The following is a 22757-nucleotide window of genomic DNA, read 5'->3' as shown; positions in this document are numbered from 1 at the left end:
TGAAGGGACAGCATATAAGGTACAAATGGTAATGACACTGTCATTTGACAAGACTTCAAAGCTGCCTCCACTAAAACAAGCATAAAGGAGGCAAGATGGAAACCAGAGATTCAGGTGCCTCGGGCAAAATCTCCTTTAACCTCTGTGATTGCAAAAAGCAGGAACTCGGGTTCTGTTGCTTCATACTTAGGCGGTATTTGCAACAGGGGTGGGGGAGGAAGTGGCTCTGGAGATCTTGACTCCAGGAGGTTCTCCAATGCACTGTAGCCTCAAACACAAGCTCTTGAAAAGTTAAGTAGAGAGAAGTTTAGTGTTTAGCGCCTGTAGTCTGGGAGAGCTTAATAAAATGGCGTTAGTTGGAGTCTTACAATAATCTTGCATACTAGGTATTTCAGTATTAACTCAGTTTGTGAGTGCTGTCACCACATCTGATCCCGCCCGCAATCGCAGGGCTTACACCCACATTGAAAGGTATCTTCCAGCCTGTCTGCCTACCCGAGGAGGAGGTTAAGACTCGAGAGGTACTTTTTGAGAGCGGTTAAATGAATACTTAAACGAGCCCGAGCGGTGAAGCAGGACTGCGCGCGCCGAAGATCTTGGCTGACACTTGTTGAGTTGCAGAACCCTGGTGAAGGGTACCACATAATGACTGTAAAGACTTCCCTTAAGGAGAGTCAATATGGCGACGGGATCCTCTTGGCACAGCCCTGTTCCCTCCCTCATGATGGGCGTCTCTAGTAACGCCCATTAGGCCATTTGGAGGCGGTACCAGACTTACTTTGCTCCTTCATTGGGCTGAATAACTGAGGGAGAGGCCAATTCTCCTTTGCTCTTTCCAAGTTCCTACCCTCAGAGTTGATTCGGCTTTCAATTGGTTTTTAGTTTATGTCAATATGCGTCGTATTCCGTCTCTTTTCAGTGTTAATCCAATCATAACATTCCTGACTGCCCGCCTGATTTCTGATTGGTTTAGATCAGCTCCATCCTGTGCTATTGCTACCTACTTTTTACTCTCCTCCCAACCAGGACTTTGCCCAGGCACGTCCAAGATTCTGGTTGGTCGTTATTCTGTCATTTCTATCAATGCTCTCCCTATCCCTATCTCTCAGGGAGCCCGCCTGGTAATTTACTGGTTTCTTTCTAAGCCTATCATCTCTAGCTCCCACCCATCCTCACTTCCTGCCTCTTTCATTGGTTTTTCAAACTGAGGGGGCGGTTCTTTTGGGCGGACACCAGGCACGCAACTTTGTCTTACACGCCTTAGAGAAGGAACGAGTCTTACCATTGGGGAATCTGCCCGCCTTTCTTCTGCTAGTCCCTCCCTTCCCCCTCCCTCATTGGGCGGGGCAGTACCGAAGGGGCGGGGCCAAGGCCGGGCTTGTGGCGCGCTACTCCCTCCTCTTTACCCCCCCCCTCCCTGTCCGGTCCAGGTTCGCTTGCCTCGTCAGCGTCCGCGTTTTTCCTGGCCCCCCCCACCCCCCCGGACAAGACCCCCTTGAGCTCGCCCCTCAGCTGCCACCATGAGCGGTAAGGATGAGTCCACTTCAAGCTTAGGGGTGGAAGGGTAGTGAGGGGGCGCGCGCGAGGGCCGACCGGGCGGTCCCCGCCGTGAGGGGGGGCGGGCGGGAGGCGGCGGCGGCGGCCTTGGTCCCGCCCGGGGCGGAGGGAAGGGAGGGAGAAGGGGCAGTGGCGGGGCCTCCGAGGAGGAGGGGGATGGGCCGCCCGCCCCGGGGGAGGGGGCAGCGTGGCCTCGCCCGCCCCCTGCCCGCCCCGGCCACGGGGGACGGGCTTTACCCCCCACTACTGGGCCGCCCGCCTGAGGCTCCTCCCGCCAGGGGCTGGCGCCGCGGGGGCGGCCCGAGCAGTGCACGCCCCGCCCGAGCCAACCGCCTCCCTGGTCCGCCCTCTGGTCGCTGCCTGCCCCAAGGCCCTCCCCCCCCCACCCGGTAAGTTCCCCTCCCCCCTCGCAGTCCCGCCCTTTCCACGCCCCTCACCCCGAAACCGCCCTTTTTTTCTAGGGTCCGCCCTCTAGTCCTGAAACCTTCTGATTTCTAACCCTTAGACCCCTTTAGCCCATTGCTAGTATTCACAAATGTTTTCCCACTTGGAGTTTTTGCCTCCTCTTTCCCACTTTTCCTTTTTCCCCTCTTACTTTTTATACTTGTATTTTTCTTTCTCCATCTCTTTTAACTCTAATTTTAGCAAGCTTTCCATCCACCCACATATTGATTTTTGCCTTACCTATCCTCCTTTTTTCCCCAGGATACTTTTTATTATTTTGAAACTCTTACAGCATCGTCTACCACTCTTCACATTTCCTATTCCCAAAGCACTTTATGAGTATTTTCTGAGTTTAATTTTGTTCATGGGGAAATTGAGACTTGCTTTTGGCATCACTGAACCTAGTTCATGTCCTGTAGGCTCTAGGATTCCCCTTGTCCAGATCCATTTTATTTGTACTGGTGACTTTCATCTTCCTATTAGTCATTACTGATTTCATCATAGTTTAATAGGCTTTACCCTTCTTTACTTTATTCCCTCTCCCCACTTTAAGTTTTTTATCTTTTATCTTTAGATCAAGATCACTCCATGGATGAAATGACAGCAGTGGTGAAGATTGAAAAAGGAGTTGGTGGCAATAATGGGGGCAATGGAAATAGTGGTGGTGCCTTTTCTCAGACTCGAAGCAGCAGCACAGGCAGTAGCAGCAGCAGTGGAGGAGGAGGAGGAGGAGGGCAGGTGAGTGATCATCAAGTGGGGAAGGTATTGAGAGGATCTAAATATTCTTAGGTATTGCTTTAATCTTCATAGAAAACATTTTAGGAAAAAAACTAATTTTATAGAAAGAAGTAAGCTTAGGGAGGAAAGTGAGTTGGAGATTCCCTAAGGATGAGAGTTTTAGAAATACCTATAGGTCAGGGTTTTTTGGATTTTTTTCTTTTTTCTTTTTTTGCATTGCTGGGATTGAATCCAGGGCCTCAGACATGCTGGGCATGCAATCTACCACTGAACTATATACCCCCATCCCCAAATATAGGCCAGTTTTTTTTTTTTTTTTTTTTTAATCTTGCGCTGCATTGCTGTTTATTTTTTGTATATTGCCCCCTAGGCTAGCAGCTAGGTGTCACTAACTCCTTTCCTCTCCTCTATTTTCTGGCCAGGAATCCCAGCCATCCCCTTTGGCTCTGCTGGCAGCAACCTGCAGCAGAATTGAGTCACCCAATGAAAACAGCAACAACTCCCAGGGTCCAAGCCAGTCAGGGGGCACAGGTGAGCTTGACCTCACAGCCACACAACTTTCACAGGGTGCCAATGGCTGGCAGATCATCTCTTCCTCCTCTGGGGCTACTCCTACCTCAAAGGAACAGAGTGGAAACAATACCAATGGCAGCGGTGGCAGTGAGTCTTCCAAGAATCGCACGGTTTCTGGTGGGCAGTATGTTGTGGCTGCCACCTCTAACTTACAGAACCAGCAAGTTCTGACAGGACTACCTGGAGTGATGCCTAACATTCAATATCAAGTAATCCCACAGTTCCAAACCGTTGATGGGCAGCAGCTGCAATTTGCTGCAACAGGGGCACAAGTGCAGCAGGATGGTTCTGGTCAAATACAGATCATACCAGGTGCAAACCAGCAGATCATCACAAATCGAGGAAGTGGAGGCAACATCATTGCTGCTATGCCAAACTTACTCCAGCAGGCTGTACCCCTCCAAGGCCTGGCTAATAATGTGCTCTCAGGACAGACTCAATATGTGACCAATGTACCAGTGGCCTTGAATGGAAATATCACCTTGCTACCTGTCAACAGTGTTTCTGCAGCTACCTTGACTCCCAGCTCTCAGGCCGTCACGATTAGCAGCTCTGGGTCCCAGGAGAGTGGCTCACAGCCTGTCACCTCAGGGACTGCCATCAGTTCTGCCAGTTTGGTGTCATCACAAGCCAGTTCCAGCTCCTTTTTCACCAATGCCAATAGCTACTCAACAACTACTACCACCAGCAACATGGGAATTATGAACTTTACCACCAGCGGATCATCCGGGACCAATTCTCAAGGCCAGACACCCCAGAGGGTTAGTGGGCTACAGGGATCTGATGCCTTGAATATCCAACAGAACCAGACATCTGGAGGCTCACTGCAAGCAAGTCAGCAAAAAGAGGGAGAACAAAACCAGCAGACACAGCAACAACAAATTCTTATTCAGCCTCAGTTAGTTCAAGGGGGACAGGCTCTTCAGGCCCTCCAAGCAGCACCATTGTCAGGGCAGACCTTTACAACTCAAGCTATCTCCCAGGAAACCCTCCAGAACCTCCAGCTTCAGGCTGTTCCAAACTCTGGTCCCATCATCATCCGGACACCAACAGTGGGGCCCAATGGACAGGTCAGTTGGCAAACTCTTCAGCTGCAGAACCTCCAAGTTCAGAACCCACAGGCCCAGACAATCACTTTGGCCCCAATGCAGGGTGTTTCCTTGGGGCAGACCAGCAGCAGCAACACCACCCTTACACCCATTGCCTCAGCTGCCTCCATCCCTGCCGGCACTGTCACTGTGAATGCTGCTCAGCTCTCCTCCATGCCGGGCCTCCAGACCATTAACCTCAGTGCACTGGGTACTTCAGGAATTCAAGTGCACCAACTTCCAGGCCTGCCATTGGCTATAGCAAATGCCCCAGGTAAGGTTTTCAGTCTTTTGCGTTCATCTGTCTTATCTGTTTTTGTGTCACTTGTAATTGAACCCAGGGGCATTCTACCATTGAGCTGCATGCCCAGCCCTTTTTATTTTCATTTTATTTTTTCTTGTTGGTATTGGGGATTAAACCTTGGGCACTTTACCGCTGGGCTATATCCCAATGGTAAAAATATTTATTTTTTATTTTGAAACAGCGTCTGGATAACATTACTGGGGGTCTTGATGGGCTTAAGGTATGCACTGTTGTACCCAACTAAGGACCATTACAAGGGCGATAGATGATGGTGGCCTTGAAAAACCACTCTAACTTATTTATTTACTTTTGTAGTGCTAGGGGTTGAATCTAGAGCCTTGTGCAGGCTAGGCAAGCACTTTACCACTGAGCTACACCCCCAACTCTCCTTTTTATTTTTCATTTGAGACAAACTTACCAGGTTGCCCATGCTGACCTCAAACTTGTGATTCTCCTGCCTCAACCTCCTGAGTAGCTGGGATTGTAGGCATGTATCACTATGCCAGGCAATCTTTTGCACTTATTAGGAAGTAATTCTTGGCTTAACTGAAACTGTTGAGTTAAAGAAGGGAATAGAATCCGGGTGCAGTGATGCACACTTGTGATCCGAGCGGTTTGGGAGGCTGAGGCAGGAGGATAGCCAATTCAAAGCCAGTGTTAGCTTTGTGACATCCTAAGCAATTTATCAAGAACCTTATCTCCAAATACAAAGTAAACAAAAATGCTGTGTATATTGCTTAGTGGTTAAGCACCCCTGGGTTCAGTCCCTGGTACCAAAAAAAAAAAAAAAAAAAAAGGTAGGGGGAGAATAGAACCTTTTGGGGGTAACACTTTCTCAAGGACTAATCATTTAGGCAAATGAATTAGAAAAGTAACAGTGTCTGGGCCCTGTGGTGCACTCCTGTAATCCAAGAGACTAGGGGAGACTTGAGTCAGGAGGATCAAAAGTTAGAAGCCAGCCTCAGCAATTTAGTGAGGCCTTATGCAATTTAGTGAGACTTATCTGAAAGTAAAAATAAAAAAAGGCTGGGGCCACGTGCAGTGGTGCACACCTGTGATCCCAGTGGCTTGGGAGGCTGAGGCAGGAGGTTTGAAAGTTCAAAGCCAGCCTTGGCAAAAGTGAGGCAGTAAGCAATTCAGTGAGACCCTGTCTCTAAAAAAATTCAAAATAGAGCTGGGGATGTGGCTCAGTGGTGAGTGCCTCTGAGTTAAATCCCCGGTATGAAAAAAAAAAAAAAAAGTGGTGGGGCTGGGGATGTGGCTTAGTGGTTGAGCACCTCTGGGTTCAATCCTTGATACCAAAACAACAAAAAGAACTGTCTCTCCTCACACTAAAATATATTTTAAATAAGCTTCCTAGATTAATCTGCTAATTTCCTAGGTAGGGAATAACTTCTTAGACTGCTTTGAAAATACCATGTATGTTTGGAGAGGGAGGAGAAAGAAAAGGAGTGAGGTCAGGAATGGAGTAGGGAGGTAGGGTTGAGAGGGGTTAGGAATAACAGCATTAAAAGAAAGAGATATATATTGTAATGTATATTAAATCAGTTGACCACAATATTTAGTCTTTCTCATTTTATCTTTTGGTATTGGGGATTGAACCCAAGGCTACATTCCCAGGCCTTTTTTAAATTTTGAGATAAGGTCTCACTAAGTTGCTTAGGACCTTGCTAAATTGTTGAGGCTTACCTCTAATTTGCAATTCTTCTACTTCAGTCTCCAAGAATCATTGGGGTTACAGGTGTGTACCACTGCACCTGGCTTAATAGTTAAAAGTCTTTTCATTTTGAATTGTTGCACTGTTGGTTAGTTTGAAATTAAAAACATACACACGGGCTGGGGATGTGGCTCAAGTGGTAGCGCGCTCGCCTGGCATGCGTGCGGCCCGGGTTCGATCCTCAGCACCACATACAGACAAAGATGTTGTGTCCGCCGAAAACTAAAAAATAAATATTAAAATTCTCTCTCTCTCTCTCTTTAAAAAAAAAAAAAGATTAAAAAAAAAAAAAACATACACACAAAATAAGATTAAAGTCTATTGAGAATTTATCTTTTTCTTTCTTTTTTGTGGTGCTGGGGATCAAACCCAGGACCTTATTCGTACCATGCCAGCACTCTACCACTGGGCCCTGTGGTGCACTCCTGTAATCCAAGAGCCACATTTTCAGTGTCTCCCCGCCCCCCTTTTGATTTTTATTTTTGAGACAGGGTCTGGATAAGTTGCTTAGGGCCTGACTAAATTGCGGAGGCTGGCCTTGAACTTGTGATCTTCCTGCCTTAGCTTCCTGAGTCACTGGGATTATAGGCATGTACCACTGTATCCAGGTCCCTCCCCACTTTTTTTTTTTTTTTAATATATTGAGGATTAAACTCCGGGACACTGTACCTATGAGCTACCACTGAGCCCTTTTTAGTTTTTATTTTGAGACGGGAGAATTGCCTAGGCAGGCCATTTGTGATCCTGCCTCAGCCTCCCAAGTAGCTGGGAGTATAGGTATGTGCCACTGCACTGGGCTTAGACCGTATATATTTTTACTGAATCTTTTTTTAAAATATATATTTTTTAGTTGTAGTTGAACACAATACCTTTATTTTATTTATTTTTTAATTTTTATGTGGTGCTGAGGATCTAACTAACCCAGGGCCGCCTCACATGTGCTAGGTGAGTGCTCTACCGATGAGCCACAACCCCAGTCCTGACCATGTACATTTTTATATTCTCCTATGATAAATGAAAATTATTATTATTATTATTTTTTTTTTTTGAGAGAGAGAGAGAGAGAATTTTAATATTTATTTTTTAGTTTTCGGCGGACACAACATTTTTGTTTGTATGTGGTGCTGAGGATCGAACCCGGGCCGCACGCATGCCAGGCGAGCGCGCTACCGCTTGAGCCACATCCCCAGCCCCGATTTTGGAAAATAGTTTAATACCACCAAAATTCTACTTACTTTGGAATATATGTGTGCTTGTGAATTGTTTGTATTTGTTATAGTGTTCCACTTAGACTGGTTCGTTTTTTTTTCAAGGATTGGTTCTTATATAAGTCGGGTTAACAAATTAAGCAACCATGTTTCCTGTCTACTGCAGTTTTGGAAACTCTTGAGAGGAAAAGTCTGCATCATGAGTTCTCTAGCTTTTTTCAGTTCATGTGGTGTATTTAAAATGACTACATTTTGAGCTTTAATGAGACAATAAAATTTTCTTAGTGAGTTGGAGATCTTGGAGTAGAAAGTTAGAGCTGAAAGGGACCTAAGAATTCATCTATTACAACTAACTGTCTTGTCTTTTTTTTTTTTTGGTACTGCGGATTAAAGCTGGGGCAAATAACTACTGAGGCACATCCCTAGCCCTTTTTATTTTGAGACAGGGTCTCACTGAATTGCTTAGCACCTTACTTTTGCTGAGTCTTTGCACTCAGGATCCTCCTGTCTCAGCCTCCCTAGTGGTTGGCGGACTATTCTATTCTATCCTATTTATTTATTTATTTTAAAAATATTTTTTTAGTTGTCAACAGGCCTTTATTTTATTTATTTATATGTGGTGCTGAATATCGAATCTAGTACCTCACACATGCTATGCAAGTGCTCTGCCACTGAGCTACAATCCCAGTCCCCAGGGACTTTTACTCTTTTTATTTTTTCTATTTTTTAGTTATAGGTGGACCCAATATCTTTATTTTATTTTTATGTGGTGCTGAGGATCCAACCCAGTGCCTCACACGTGCTAGGCAAGTGCTCTACCTCCAAGCCACAACCCCAGCCCCCAGGGAATGAATTTATTCTTTTAAAGTTTTTTTTTTTTAATAGTTTTAGTTGTAGATGGACATAATATCTTTATTTTATTTAGTTATTATTATTTTTTTTTTTAATGTGGTGCTGAGGATCGAACCTAGTGCCTTGCCTTACACTTGCCAGGCAAGTGCTTTGCCGCTGAGCTTCAGCCCCACCCCTAATGTCTGTTTCTTAATTAAAAAAAAAAAAGTCCCTGAAATCAGACTTTTCTACTCTTGGTGGACTGCTACAAAGTATCACATTTTACCCACTTCTGTGATATATTGTTATTTTACAGGGACAAATTAAATCTGTTGACAATAAAAGGCCATGAATAGCTGGGTGCACACCTGTAATCCCAGTGTCTCAGGAGGTGGAGGCAGAAGGATCTCCAATTCAAAGCTAGCTTTAGCAACAGTGAAGTGCTATGCAACTCAGAGAGACCCTGTCTCTAAATTAAATACAAAATAGGGCTGGGGATGTGGCTCAGTGGTTGAATGCCCCTGAGTTCAATCCCTGGTACCCGCCCAAAAATAAAAATAAAAAAAGGCACATGAAATATGAGATAATCACTCTACAAAATGAGGTATTATTATATGGTTGTGGAAGACTTCAGCCTATATGGGGTTCACTTAGTCTGTTTACATTTTTTTTTTTTTGTTACTTTTGAGGCAGGATCTAAGTTGCCCAGGTTGTTCTTGAACTTTTTGATTCTTCTGCATCAGCCTCCCATGTAGCTGGGATTATAGGCATGTGCCACTGCATGAGGATACATTTATTATGTTTAGAAATCATCTTTTAAAAACCTTTAAGCCTTCCTTTTGACTTTTATCCTGTTTTCTGTTTGTGGAATACGTGAGTAAAGGCACAAAGTTAGAACCAAAACAAATCAGCTATCTCTGTGTTCCTGTGTTTTTCATGGCTTTGTCCCTGGTGGTTGGTAGTAAGGGTAGGACCACCTAGTTAACTTAGTTTCCAGAGAGTGAAATGATCTATGGGCACTTAGTTACTTAGCATTTTGCTTTTGCTGCGGCTGGCTTTGAACTTGCTATCCTCCTGCCTCAACCTCAGAAGCCACTGAGATTACAGGTGTGTGCCACCGTATCTGGCTTTTTTTTTTTTTTAAACACCTATTTGGGGCTGGGATGTGGCTCAGCTGTAGAGTGCTCACCTAGCACGTGGGAGGCCCTGGGTTCGATCCTCAGCACCACATAAAAATAAATAAATAAAATAAAGATATTGTGTCCAGTTACAACCAAAAAAATAAATATTAAAAAAAGTTAAAAAACAAAACAAAACACCTATTCCTCTTTATTAGCATCCTTTCCTCTCATTTTGTAGTCTTACTCTTATAGACTTTCTCCTGGGTTTAAAGCTCTAGATTTTTTTCCCTCAGTCACTGCGAAGTACTAAAAAACTTTTGCCCTAGGTTGAGAGGTGGTAGCTTTGAAAGACTTAAATTTGGATGACTTCTTTGGAGTTCTGCTTAATAAAGAATGAAGGGGGCTGGGGATATAGCTCAGTTGGTAGAGTGCTTGCCTCACATGCACAAGATCCTGGGTTCAATCCCCAGTGCTACAAAAAAAAAAAAAAAAAAAAATTTTATGGGCTGGGGATGTGGCTCAAGCGGTAGCGCTCTCGCCTGGCATGCGTGCGGCCCGGGTTCGATCCTCAGCACCACATACAAAGATGTTGTGTCCGCCAAGAACTAAAATAAACATTAAAAAAAAAAAATTCTCTCTCTCTCTCTCTCTCTCTCTCTCTCTCCTCTAAAAAAATTAAAAATAATAAAAATTAAAAAAAAAAAAAAGAATGAAGGGCTGGGCTTTGGCAGGAGACTAGAACATATTTCCTTGGTGGCTGTAATTCACTGAAGAAGCAAATTTCAGGCACTAAAAATAAGAATTTCACATCTGCTTGGTTTTATTGGGGTCAGGAAAATGTCTTCTCTTAGAAGTTAAGTTGAATGTGATACCAGGATTGGTTTGCCAACAGTGTCACTAAACTTAGGGTCAGAGTGCTGGGATCTAATTTTTTAAAAAGTTTTCTTTAGACTAGTGCTTATGAACATTAGTAATAAGTAAGGTTTAGATGATTAAAATGTACTCAAAATTATCATTTTATTGCAAAAAGTCACATGCGAGACTTTTGTTTTTTAAAGTAATATACTTTGGGCTGGGGATGTGGCTCAAGTGGTAGCGCGCTCGCCTGGCATGCGTGCGGCCCGGGTTCGATCCTCAGCACCACATACAAACAAAGATGTTGTGTCTGCCAAAACTAAAAAATAAATATTAAAAAATAAATAAATAAATAAAGTAATATACTTTATCAAATATAACATCAAATTTTTATGTTTCTTTGTTTTCTAATATTATACTTGATTCTTAGGGTGATAGTAGTGTTTTTTAAATGGTAAGTTTCAGTTTAAATAGAAAACATCTTTTTTTAAAACCTTGGTGTCTATTCATTTGAAAATTGGTGAAGCACATCTGTAATCCACAATTACAGAGCGGAGGCTGAGGCTGAGGCAGGAGGATCAAAAGTTCCAGGCCAGCCTGAGCAATTTAGTGAGCCCTAAGCAACTTAAGTAGACCTTGTCTCAAAAAATAAAAAGGACAGGGGATGTAGCACAGTAGTTAAGTGCCCCTGAGTTCAATTCTCTGTACCAAAAAAAAAAAAAAATCAGTGGAATATAAGAAGATAGTCTTTAGATATTTTCAGTTGCTCCTATTTATTCATTCCATTGACTTTTTCTGAATGACGTCATTGTTAAATAACATTGCCTTGTGCACTGTGGCCATTTTAGTTCTTAATTAAATAACAAGAGTACAAGGATGCCTAGTGTTTCAGAAGACTGTAGTTATCTTCTGATCTCATATTTCCTTTTTCTTTCTTTTTTTTTTGGTGGGGGATAGGATCTCTCCATCATCCAGGCTGACCTGGATGTAACTCCTCAACTTGTCTGATCCTCAGGCCTCAGCCTTCTTATCCCACCTTTTTTTTTTTTTTAAATACTGGAGATTGAATTGAACTAGGAGCACTCTACCTCTGAGCTACATTCCTAGGCCATTTCATTTTTTCTTTTGAGATAGGGTCTAAGGTGCTGAGGCTGACCTGGGATTGTAGGCATGTACCATCACACTGTGCTACCCCTTTTTTTTCTTTTTTTGTGGTGCTGGGGATTGAACCCAGGGCCTTGTGCATGTGAGGTAAGCATGCTACCAACTGAGCTATAGCCCCAGCCCCCCCCCCCAAGTTTTTAATCACCTTTCCTTTTAATTGTTCCATTTTATAAAGTAGCATATAAATGTGCCACTAGTTTAGTTCTGTTCTTTCCTTGCTTCTAATTGTTTTGCTTTCCCACCTTGGAAATATTATGAAATGTAAGGTGAACTTATGTAGAAAGGTTGTAATATATAATGCTTTGGAAGTTACATATTGCATATCTGTCAACATTACTAGATAATTGATTTTTCCCTTTTGTTGTTTGAAAAATAAGCATATTGTTTTTCATGTCTCTTATAGAAAGTGTGACACAATAATGCTATCCTTTTCTCTTTTTAAAATATATTTTTTTGTTGATTGTATAACTTTATTTTATTTATTTATTTAATGTGGTGTTGAGGATTGAACCCAGTGCCTCACATGTGCTAGGCAAGTGTTCTACCACTGAGCCACAACTCCAGCCCCCTTTTCTCTTACATTTAGCAGTTTATAGCAGGGCTTGGTATGCTGAAGGATTACTTAAAAATATATTTATTTAGCTGGGTACCATGGCTCATACCTCTAGTCCCAGCTATTTAGGAGGCTGGGACAGGATTGAAAGTTCCAAGTCTACCTAGGCAACTTAAAGAGACTGTTTCAAAATGATTTTTTTTTTTTTTTTTTTTTAAGGGCTATGTATATAGTTTAGTGGGTAGAGTAATTGTCTAGCATGCTCAAATCCAGTTAGGCCAGGGGTTCAATCCCAGTATCACAAAAAGAAGAAAATTTATCTATTCATACATTGACTATATTGTTAATGTTATGCTTGATTTTAAGAATTGGTTCCTTTAGAAGCCCCTCAAAAACATTTCTGTAGAAAGTTTTTTTTTTTTTGTATCTGGAATTGAACCCAGAGGTGATTAACTTCTGAACCACTTCCCTAGCACTAATCTATCTATCTATGTATTTATTTATTTTATTTTTTTAATATTTATTTTTTAGTTTTCGGCGGACACAACATCTTTGTTTGTATGTGGTGCGGAGGATCGAACCCAGGCCGCACGCATGCCAGGCGAGCGCGCTACCGCTTGAGCCACATCCCCTCCCTATTTATTTATTTTTAATTATTATTTTTTTTAGTTGTAGACAGACAATACCTTTATTTTATTTATTTTTATGTGGTGCTGAGGATTGAACCCAGTGTCTCACACGTGCCAGTGCCGAGGTAGGCAAGTGCTCTACCACTGAGCCACAACCCCAGCCTCCCAGCCCTTATTTAATATTTTTATTTAGAGACAGGGTCTCGCTAAATTGCTGAGGCTGGCTTTGAACCTGTGATCCTTCCTGCCTCAGCCTTCCAAGTTGCTGGGATATAGGCGTGTGGTACTATGTCTGGTTCTGTAGAAAGTTTTTAAGTAAATCTTTTATTTATTTATTTATTTTTTAAACATTTATTTTTTAGTTGTGGGTTGACAAATACCTTTATTTTATTTTTATGTGGTGCTGAGAATCTAACTCAGTGCTTCATGCATCCTAGGCAAGTGCTCTACCTTTGAGCCACAACCCCAGCCCTTAAGTGAATCTTTTAGAATTGGGGCAAAGCTGACTTGTAATTTGAATTTGTACTTTTGCTTCAATATTGTTTACATTCTGAACAACTTATAGAAACTGAGCAGTATTACTTGTTTGACAAGTTTGGATCTGCATGTTTAATTTTCTGTGGATCTGCCTCCCACTTATATACAAAATAAGTAATATTTACTTTGAAGGAGTTAAAATATAAAATACCAAGGTCAAGACCCTTTAAGAGATGAGAGAAACAGTTAAGTCTATAAATATCTGAAAATTAAAAAGAGCACAACACTGGTTTTCATAGGAAAGTACATTTAAAGACAAATAATCTAAATTAAGTTAAATGCTATTAAGATGGCTCTTCTCAAATTATTCAATGCATTCTCATTGAATGTGATCCTAGTTTGATGGCTTAAGTAGTTTTTTTGTACACTGGGATTGTAGCTCTGTGGTAGAACGCTTGCTTTGCACACGTGAGGACCTGGGTTCTATCCTCAGCACCACATAAAAATAAAGATATTTTGTCCACCTACAACTTAAAAAAATTTTGTTTTAAAAAAAGAAGTTTTTTTGCAAACTTGGTACAATTCAACCAGACCATCCATGGGTAGTAGCTCTTAGAGTGAAGGTTGCCTGAGCTAGAGGAGTCCTCCTCTCCACTATTCTTATTTGACAGAGCATAAGGTAGAGAAAAATTCAATTACTTTTTAAAAATTCAATTACTTTTTTGTACGGTAATGGGGATTAAATCCAGGGGCACTTTAGGTTACAGCAGTATACGAGTTATATTTCAGGCCTTTTTAAATTTTATTTTAATTTTTTTTTTTTAAATATTTATTTTTTAGTTTTTGGCAGACACAACATCTTTGTTTGTATGTGGTGCTGAGGATGGAACCCCGGACGCACTCATGCCAGGCGAGCGCGCTACCACTTGAGCCACATCCCCAGCCCCTTTTTTTATTTTTTATTTTGAGATAGGGTCTCACCTAATTGTTTAGGGTGCTGACAAGTTGCTGAGACTGGCCTGAAATTTGTGATCCTCCTGTCTCAGCCTCCTGAGACAGGAGGATCACAAATTTTTAAGGATTTAAAAATCACATTTTTTTAAGGATTTAAAAAAAAATTTTTTTTAGTTGTAGATGTACACAATACCTTTATTTTATTTATTTATTATTTATATGCAGTGCTGAGTCACTGGGATTACAGATGTGTCACTGGGCCTGGGAACATATTTTTTATTTTGCAGTAGTGGAATTGGAACATAGGGTCTACACATGCTAGGCAGGTACTCTACCACTGAACAACATCACAATGCCCTGGCTGGCTTCCAGTTTGCAGTCCTTCTGCCTTAGTCTCTTGAGTAGCATGGACTATTAAGCCTACCTACAAGGTCATTGATGCTTCCAAGAGTGACCGAGATCCTGGCACAGTGGTTCATACCTTAATCTCAGCAGTTTTGTAGGCAGAAATTCTCAGACAGAAGAATTGCAAGTTTGAGGCAAGCTTCAGCAATTTAGGGAGACTGTCAAAAAAAAAAAAAGTGAAAATTGGGATGTAGCTCAGTGATAAAGTACCCCTGGGGTCAAGCCACAGTTACCAAAAAAAAAAAAAATGGTTAAAGGTCTTTTGACTTTTAGGGTCAGTATCCTTATATTATTATATTGGTCTGTTTTATCAGGCCTTTTTTAAGTATTCGTATAGATTTTGTCTACTACATAGTTCATTTATTTTGAAGTGTTACTAATATTTTTAGCCTAAGATAGTAAGAAAAGGGGCTGGGGTTGTGGCTCAGAGGTGGAGCACTTGCCTAGCATGCATGAAGCACTGGGTTCGATCTTCAGCACCACATAAAAGATAAAATAAAGATATTGTATCCATCTATAACTAAAAATGAATATTTGAAAAAAAAGATAGAAGAAAAGGAAGCGCAAATGATGAGATTAATCAATACCTTCTTTATAAACTTTTTTTGTAAGGATTTAAAAATTTTTTTTAGTTGTAGATGGACACAATGCCTTTATTTTATTTATTTATTATTCATATACAGTGCTGAGAATCAAACCAGTGTCTCACAAGTGCTATGCAAGCACTCTTCCACTGAGCTACAATTCCAGTCCCTTTATAAACTATTTATTTATTTATTTTTTTGTCTTGGGGAGTGAAGCCATGGGCACTTAACCACTGAGCCACATCCCCAGCCTTTTTTTATATTTTATTTAGAGACAGGGTCTCACTGAGTTACTTAGGGCCTCGCTAAGTTGCTGAGGCTGGCTTTGAACTCGTGATCCTCCTGCCTTAGCCTCTCAAGCCACTGGGATTATAGGCGTGTGCCCCCACCCCCAGCCCCTTTATAAACTTTTTTATGAATTGGAATTTGTAACAGCCAAATTGGTCAATTTGAATTTATTTAATTTGTAATCAAATGAAGTATTAATCAGTGAGTCATAAAAACATAGGAAGAGAGAAGCAAGATGTTAAAAGAGAAATAAAATTGTATAATCAGACTTTGAAAACCTGAAGGTCAGTTTGTGCCATCTGGTGTCTGTGGGGGAGGTTATCTTCCTTCCCCCCGCCCTTTTTTTTTTTTTTTTTTTTTTACACTTAGGAAGATAGAATCTGTTTTCCTGAGAGTTCCTGTCTTAATAAATACTAAGAGCTGTCTACTGACATTACATTATGGGTTGTTTTTTTTTTTTTAATATTTTGTTTAGTTGTAGTTGGACACAATACCTTTTATTTTTTTTTTTTAATGTGGTGCTGAGGATCAAATCCAGTTTGAGATATTGTAATAGCAAATTTGATTCTCTTTTTTTTTTTTTAAAGAGAGAGAGAGAATTTTAATATTTATTTTTAGTTTTTGGTGGACACAACATCTTGGTTTTGTATATGGTGCTGAGGATCGAACCCGGGCCGCACGCATGCCAGGCGAGCGTGCTACCGCTTGAGCCACATCCCCAGCCCCTTGATTCTCTTTTTATTCTCATCTTTTTTTCCATGTTTTACTGGAAATTGCCTTCAGTGCCTACCTTCCCTACCCACGATATTTATTTTCTTTTTCTTTTTTTTTTTTAGAAAGAGAGAGTGAGAGAGAGAGAGAATTTTTTTTTTTTTTTAATATTTATTTTTTTTTAGTTTTCAGCAGACACAACATCTTTGTATGTGGTGCTGAGGATCGAACCCGGGCGTCACGCATGCCAGGCGAGCGCTCTGCCACTTGAGCCACATTCCCCCCCCCCCATATTTCTGATATGTTTAAAAATGTATCCCAGAGCTTAGGGTGAAGCTCAGTGGTAGAGTGCTTGCCTTAGCATGCATGAAGCCCTGGGTTCCATCCTCAGCACTGCAAAAGAAAACAAACAAAAAACAAAACAAAACCCTTCGTGTTTTCTTAGTAAAAATTAAATTTTTAAGCTTTTTGTATGTGTATGTGGAACCCAGGGCCTTATTCAGACTAAGCACTTGGTTCCTATCACTGAGATACATCCCCACCTCCCACTTTAAAATTTTTTTTTTTTGGGGGGGGGTCAGTACCAGGGTTTGAACTCAGGGGCACTCGACCACTGAGCCACATCCACAATCCTGTTTTGTATTTTATTTAGAGACAGAGTTTCACTGAATTGTTTAGCACCTCGCTTTTGCTGAGGCTGGATTTGAACTCTAGATCTTCCTGCCTTAGCCTTCTGAGCTGCTGGGATTATAGGTGTGTGCCACCGCACCTGGCTGCTGCTTCTTTTTTTTTTTAAACTGGGCATTAAACCCAGGAGTGCTTTACCACTGAGCAACATTCACTTCCGTGGTCTTTGAGTTTTCATTTTGAGTCAAGGTATCACTAAGTTGCTGAGGCTGACCTCAAATTTGCTATCCTCTTGAGTTGCTGTGATAACAGGCATGCACTGCCTTGCCCAGCTCCCATTATCCATTTAATTTTCCTCCCCCCACCCCCCATTATTGGGGATCAAACTCAGGTCCTTATCCATGGTAGGCAAGTGCTCTGTGACTAGATAATACATCTCCAACCACAATCTCCACCATTTTTTTTTTTTTTTTTTTTTTTTGAGAGGGTCTTGCTAAATCTCGCATACTGGACTTAGAATTTGTGATTCTACTGCCTTAGCCTCCCCAGTAGTTTAGATTATACACTAGCTGGAATTGTAGGCAAATGCCACCATTTAAGTTTTTCTTTCTTCTTTCTCTTGGTACCAGGGATTGAACCCAGGAGCACATAACTACTGAGCTACATCCCCAGCCCTTTTTATTTATTAATTTACCACAGGGTCTCCCTAAATTGCTTAGGACCTTGCTAAATTCCTGGGGTTGGCTTTGAATTTGGTATCCTGCTGCCTTAGCTTCCCAAACTTTTGGGATTACAGGCATGAACCACAACACCTCTTCAAGTAAAAAAAAAAAACTTAAAATAGCTGGACAATAAATATTGTCCCATTAGGTTAAGAATAGAAGACTCGAAAATAAATATTAAAAAATTCTCTCTCTCTCTTCTCTCTCTTAAAAGAAAAAAAATAAAATGAGTGTTATAAATGTTTTTGAGAACCTTCATAGAACTTTATTCATAGATGACTGCTATTTTTGATTTTTCTTTAGGCCCTACTGTAGAAACTAATTTTCTTAGTATTGTTAGTGTGAGGCAATCTGTAGGATACTTTTTTTGTTTGTTTGTTTGTTTGTTTTGTTTTTTATTATTTTTAGTTGTAGATGGACATAATACCTTTGCTTTATTTATTTTTTCTGTGGTGCTGAGAATCGAACCCAGTGCCTCACGCATGCTAGGCAAGCACCCTACCACTGAGCCACAACCCTAGCCTTAGGATTCTTGGTTTTTAAGTATTTTTCTTTCTTCTTGTCCTCCTCCCCCTCCTCCCCCTCCTCCCCCTCCTCCCCTTTCCTCCCCTTTCCTCCCCTTCCTCCCCTTCCTCCCACTCTAACCCTCCACCCCTCCACCACCACCACCACCACCACCACCCAGGGCCTCATGTATGCTAGGTAAGAACTTTACCTTTGAGCTACATCCCCAGTCCATATTTTTCTTTCTTATGAACTTCTATAAAATATAGAAATTAAAATCATGATAAAATAAAATTAAAATTATTAACTTCTGTACTTTCCTCCAGTATTTTCTCACTTTTTAAAATCACACAGCATCTAATTGCTATATTTTATCCTGAAAAAAATCTCTGAAAACATAAATTTAATTACCTTTTTTTCTTTATTTTTTGAACCCAGGGGTGTTTAATCACTGAGCCACACCCCCAGACCTTTTAATTTTTTTGAAACAGGTCTCTGCTAAATTGCTTAGGGCCTTGCTAAATTTGTGAAGCTGGCTTTGAACCTGTGATTCTCCTGCCTCAACCTCCTAAACCACTGGAATTACAGGCCTGTGTTACCATGCACAGCTACATTTTTTCTTCTTTTTTCCAGACAACATTGTATACTCAGAACACATTACCACATTTTATTGTTTCTCCTTTGTCAAAATTCAGGTAGTTGTCAAATTTCCTATTTATTTGTTTATTATTTGTGGGACAGTGGATTGCTTTACCATTGAGCTACTTTCCCAGGCCTTTATATTTTGAGATTATCTAAGTTTCCCAGGCTGGCCTTGAACTTGTGATCCTCCTGCCTCTCAGCCTCACTAGTAGCTGGGATTACAGGCTTGTGCCACTGCATCTGGCTATTTCTTTTTCATTACTGGGGACTGAATTCAGGGGTACTCTACCGATGAGCCACATCCTTAGCCCTTTATATTTTTATTTGTTATTTATTTATTTATTTGGGGGGGTACTGGAGATTGACCTCGGGGGCACTCGACCACTGAGCCACATCCTCAGTGTATTTTATTTATTGACAGGGTCTCGCTGAGGCTGACTTTGAACTTGAAATCCTCCTGCCTCAGCCTCCCTAGCCACTGGGATTACATGCATGGGCCACTGCACCTGGCTAACATTAATTTTATTATGAAATCTAATTATATCCTCTTTGCTAATGAGGAAACTAAAACTCAGAGAGGTTACTTAGCTAAGTAGTAAATCAGAGTTCAAACCTAGATTTGTCCAATAGTGCTATTTTAATTACAGCATATGTAATTTCTCTTATTATTAGTTTTAAACATCAGAGGCTCTTGGTAATTTTAAAATGTGACATGATGGATATGAACAATCCAGATATTTGTTAAATTAACCTTTTTATAAAGCTAGATGAGGTGGAGTAAACCTATAATCCCAGCAGTGCAGGAAGCTGAGGCAAAAGGATCCCATCTTCAAGGCCAGTCTCAGCAATTTACTGAGATCCTGTCTCAAAAAATAAAAGGACTAGGGAGGGGCTGGGGTTGTGGCTCAAGAAGTAGAGTGCTTGTCTAGCATGCCTGAGGCACTGGGTTTGATCCTCAGCACCACATAAAAATAAAATAAAAATTAAAAAAAAAAAAAAAAGACTAGGGATTGTAGCTCAGTAGTAGAATTTCCCTGAGTTCAATCCCCAGAACCAAAAACAAACCCTAATTGTGTTCATCTCTCTCTCTCTCTCTTTTTTTTTTTTTGGTACCAGGGATTGAACTCAGGGATACTTACCACTGAACTCTGTCCCCATCCCTTTTTTGTATTTTATTTAGAGACAGGGTCTTGCTGAGTTGCTTAGGGCCTTGCTAAGCTGCTGAGGTTGGCTTTGAACTCATGATCTTCCTGCCACAACCTCCCAAGCCACTGGGATTACAGGTGTGCTCCATTATGACTGGCTTTATCTCACCTTTGATTCAGGGAAATAATGGAAGTGTGAAATAAGTTCAAAATATTTATCACTTCCCTGTTTATTTTACTCTATACTGAGTTTATTAAAGCAAAATGACTGTATTTTTCTATTTTGCCTCTCCTATTTTTTCTCTGTAGTTTGTGTTAGTGCATTTATTTATTTAAATGAATTTGTGGGCTGGAGTTGTAGCTCAGCGGTAGAGTGTTTGACTAGCACAAGTGAGGCCCTGGGTTCGATCCTCAGCACCACATACAAATAAAATAAAGATGTTGTGTCCGCCGAAAACTAAAAAATAAATATTAAAAAAAAATCTCTCTCGCTCTAAAAAAAAAAATTTAAAATTTAAAATTTGTGTCCCCCTCATTCTGTTTTTTTCTTGTGGCGGGATACTGATGATTGAACGCAGGAGTACTTTACCACTGAGTACATCCCCAGTCTATTCTGTTTTGATACAGGGTCTCACTAAACTAGTCTGGAACTTGGAATCTTCTTATATCAACCTCTGAAGTATTTAGGAATTTTTTGGGGCGTGGGGCATGGTCTTAAACTTCTTGCCTGGGAAGTAAGTGGGGTTTCAAAAGTCACATCTATCCCTTAGTTACACTGACACCTACTGGTAGGAGTCTTTTTTACCTTTGTATTGTTTTCCCTGTACTTGAGGAAAACTAACCATTTTTGAACCAGTTGTTTTCTTTTTCTTTCTACCCCCCCCCCTTTTTAAAAAAAACAAAACAAAACACTGAATTTGACTTGGATGAGAATTACACCTGTCAAGGACCTAGGCAGTACCCTCCTTTATGGCAACATGAACCAGTTCTTACATTTATAAAGTACTGTTAATTTACCAAAAGGAGGTGCACAGAGTAAATTTTTGCTGCTGTTGTGTAGATTTTTTTTTTTTTTTTAAGTACTGGGTATTGAGCCCAGAGGTGCTCTACCACTGAATTACACCCCCAGGCCTTTTAAATTTTTTATTTTGAGACAGGGTCTTGCTAAATTGTCGAGGCTGGCTTCAAACTTTCTATTCTCTGGCATCAGCCTCCTGTGTTTCAGGATTACAGACATGAACCACTGCCCCCTGCCTCATCTCTTATGTTTTTTTTTTTTTTAATATTCTGTTATTTACATATGTGTGTGTGTGTGTGTGTGTGTGTGTGTATTGCCAGTGGACTTTTATTTTATTTACCTATATGCAGTGCTGAGAATTGAACCCAGTCACTCAAACATGCTAGGCAGGCGCTCTTCCACTGAGGCACAATCCCAGCTCCAGCCTTTCTTATGCTTCTTTTATCAGAGCTGAGAAACTCAATGAGACCCTGTCTCTAAATAAAAATACAAAATAGGGCTAGGGATGTGGCTCAGTGATTGAGTACCTCTGAGTTTGGTCCCCAGTACCAAAAAAAAAAAAAAAAGCTAGGGATGTGGTTCAATGGTAGAGTGCTCTGGGTTCAATTTCCAGTACCACCAAAAAAGGGTTAATTCTTTATTTGTTTTCTATCTACTGCTAATTTTTTTCTTTTTAGGGGCATTAGGAAGTGAACCTAGGGCCTTGCTCATGTTGGTTTAGCATTCTACCACTGAACTATATCTCTAGCCCTAATGGTAAATCTTTGGCATTCATCTCTGTCATCATTTTCTTCTTCTACGTCAAGTGCATCCCTATGCATCATGCCCTACAAGACCTAGTCCATTACTCTACTCAAAATATTCCCTCTGCCTGGACCATCCTTTCCTTGCCATCATTCTTCATCCAGCTAACTCCTATGTTCGGCCCAAATGTCAGCTCCTCTAGGAAGCCTCTAAATTTCCTGACTGGGGACATTTCCCTTTCAGTTCTAGAATATCCTTTGAATACCTTCTTTGTTAATATTTATCACATTATGTTGAGATTTTATGTTTTTCTCTTGTCTAATAAACTATAAACTCTTCACTAGTGAGAACGGTATATTTGAAACTTCAGATCCTAGTATATGTACCTGGAAAAAATCAGTAAATAATTGACAGGTATTTCTCTGGCCTTCGTTTATGAAATCCGCATCATACAGGGTGCTGTTCGGGATAAGATTTAAAGGGTTATTAGTTTCAGGGGGCCAAGATTATTGAAATGTGAATATAGAAAGACATTACCCATATAATATATAATGCTTTTATAATTCTCTCTGTAATTAAGAATAATGTACAAGAAGCAAATTTAGAAACCAGCTATATATATTTATATAGTGTACGTATTACTAATGAATTTAGTAATTTAATAATTTTGTTTAACAGAGGAAATGTCTTTGGTACCCATTCTCTGTTCTTATGTGGTCTGATTTTAAATATTATCATCAGACTCTTTTAGATGCTTGTTTCCTTATAGCATAGTTCTGGCAGTTGGACAAACAAAATGAAAAACACACACAACACATATCAGGACACAAATATCAGTAGGCTATATTGAGATGTAAACTGCTTAGTCAAGAATATTTGGTTGAGGGCTGGGGATATAGCTCATTTGGTAGAGTGCTTGCTTTGCATGCACAAGGCCCTGGATTCCATCCCCAGCACACACAAAAAAGAATATTTGGTCAGGGCTAGAGTTGTGACTCATTGGTAGAATGCTAGCCTGTGTGAGGCCCTGGGTTCAGCACTGCATAAAAATAAATGAATAAAATAAAGGTCCATCAAGAACTAGAAAAAGAATGTTTGGTAGTCCCATGCAATGGCACACACCTATAATTCCAGTGGCTTGGAAGGCTGAGGCA

At 40.8% G+C, this 22757-nt stretch overlaps 1 protein-coding gene across 2 annotated transcripts in view; it reads left to right on the top strand.

The window, feature by feature from the left end:
• Positions 1–1478: 1478 nt before the first annotated feature.
• Sp1 (Sp1 transcription factor) overlaps positions 1479–22757 on the top strand; it is a 34471-nt gene continuing 13192 nt past the window's right edge. Inside the window, exons 1-3 of one of the 2 annotated variants that reach the window (XM_027950014.2) lie at positions 1479–1527; positions 2576–2739; positions 3306–4674. In XM_027950014.2, the coding sequence (XP_027805815.2) occupies positions 1521–1527; positions 2576–2739; positions 3306–4674 (1540 nt within the window). In that variant the 5' untranslated portion in view covers positions 1479–1520. Of the gene's footprint in view, positions 1528–2575; positions 2740–3161; positions 4675–22757 lie in introns of both variants that reach the window. The other variant, XM_027950013.2, reaches the window with a different exon arrangement.

The sequence above is a fragment of the Marmota flaviventris genome, chromosome 3 (genome assembly GCF_047511675.1).
Source record: "Marmota flaviventris isolate mMarFla1 chromosome 3, mMarFla1.hap1, whole genome shotgun sequence".
Taxonomy (NCBI): domain Eukaryota; kingdom Metazoa; phylum Chordata; class Mammalia; order Rodentia; family Sciuridae; genus Marmota; species Marmota flaviventris.
This window is presented reverse-complemented; position numbering and strand designations above follow the sequence as displayed.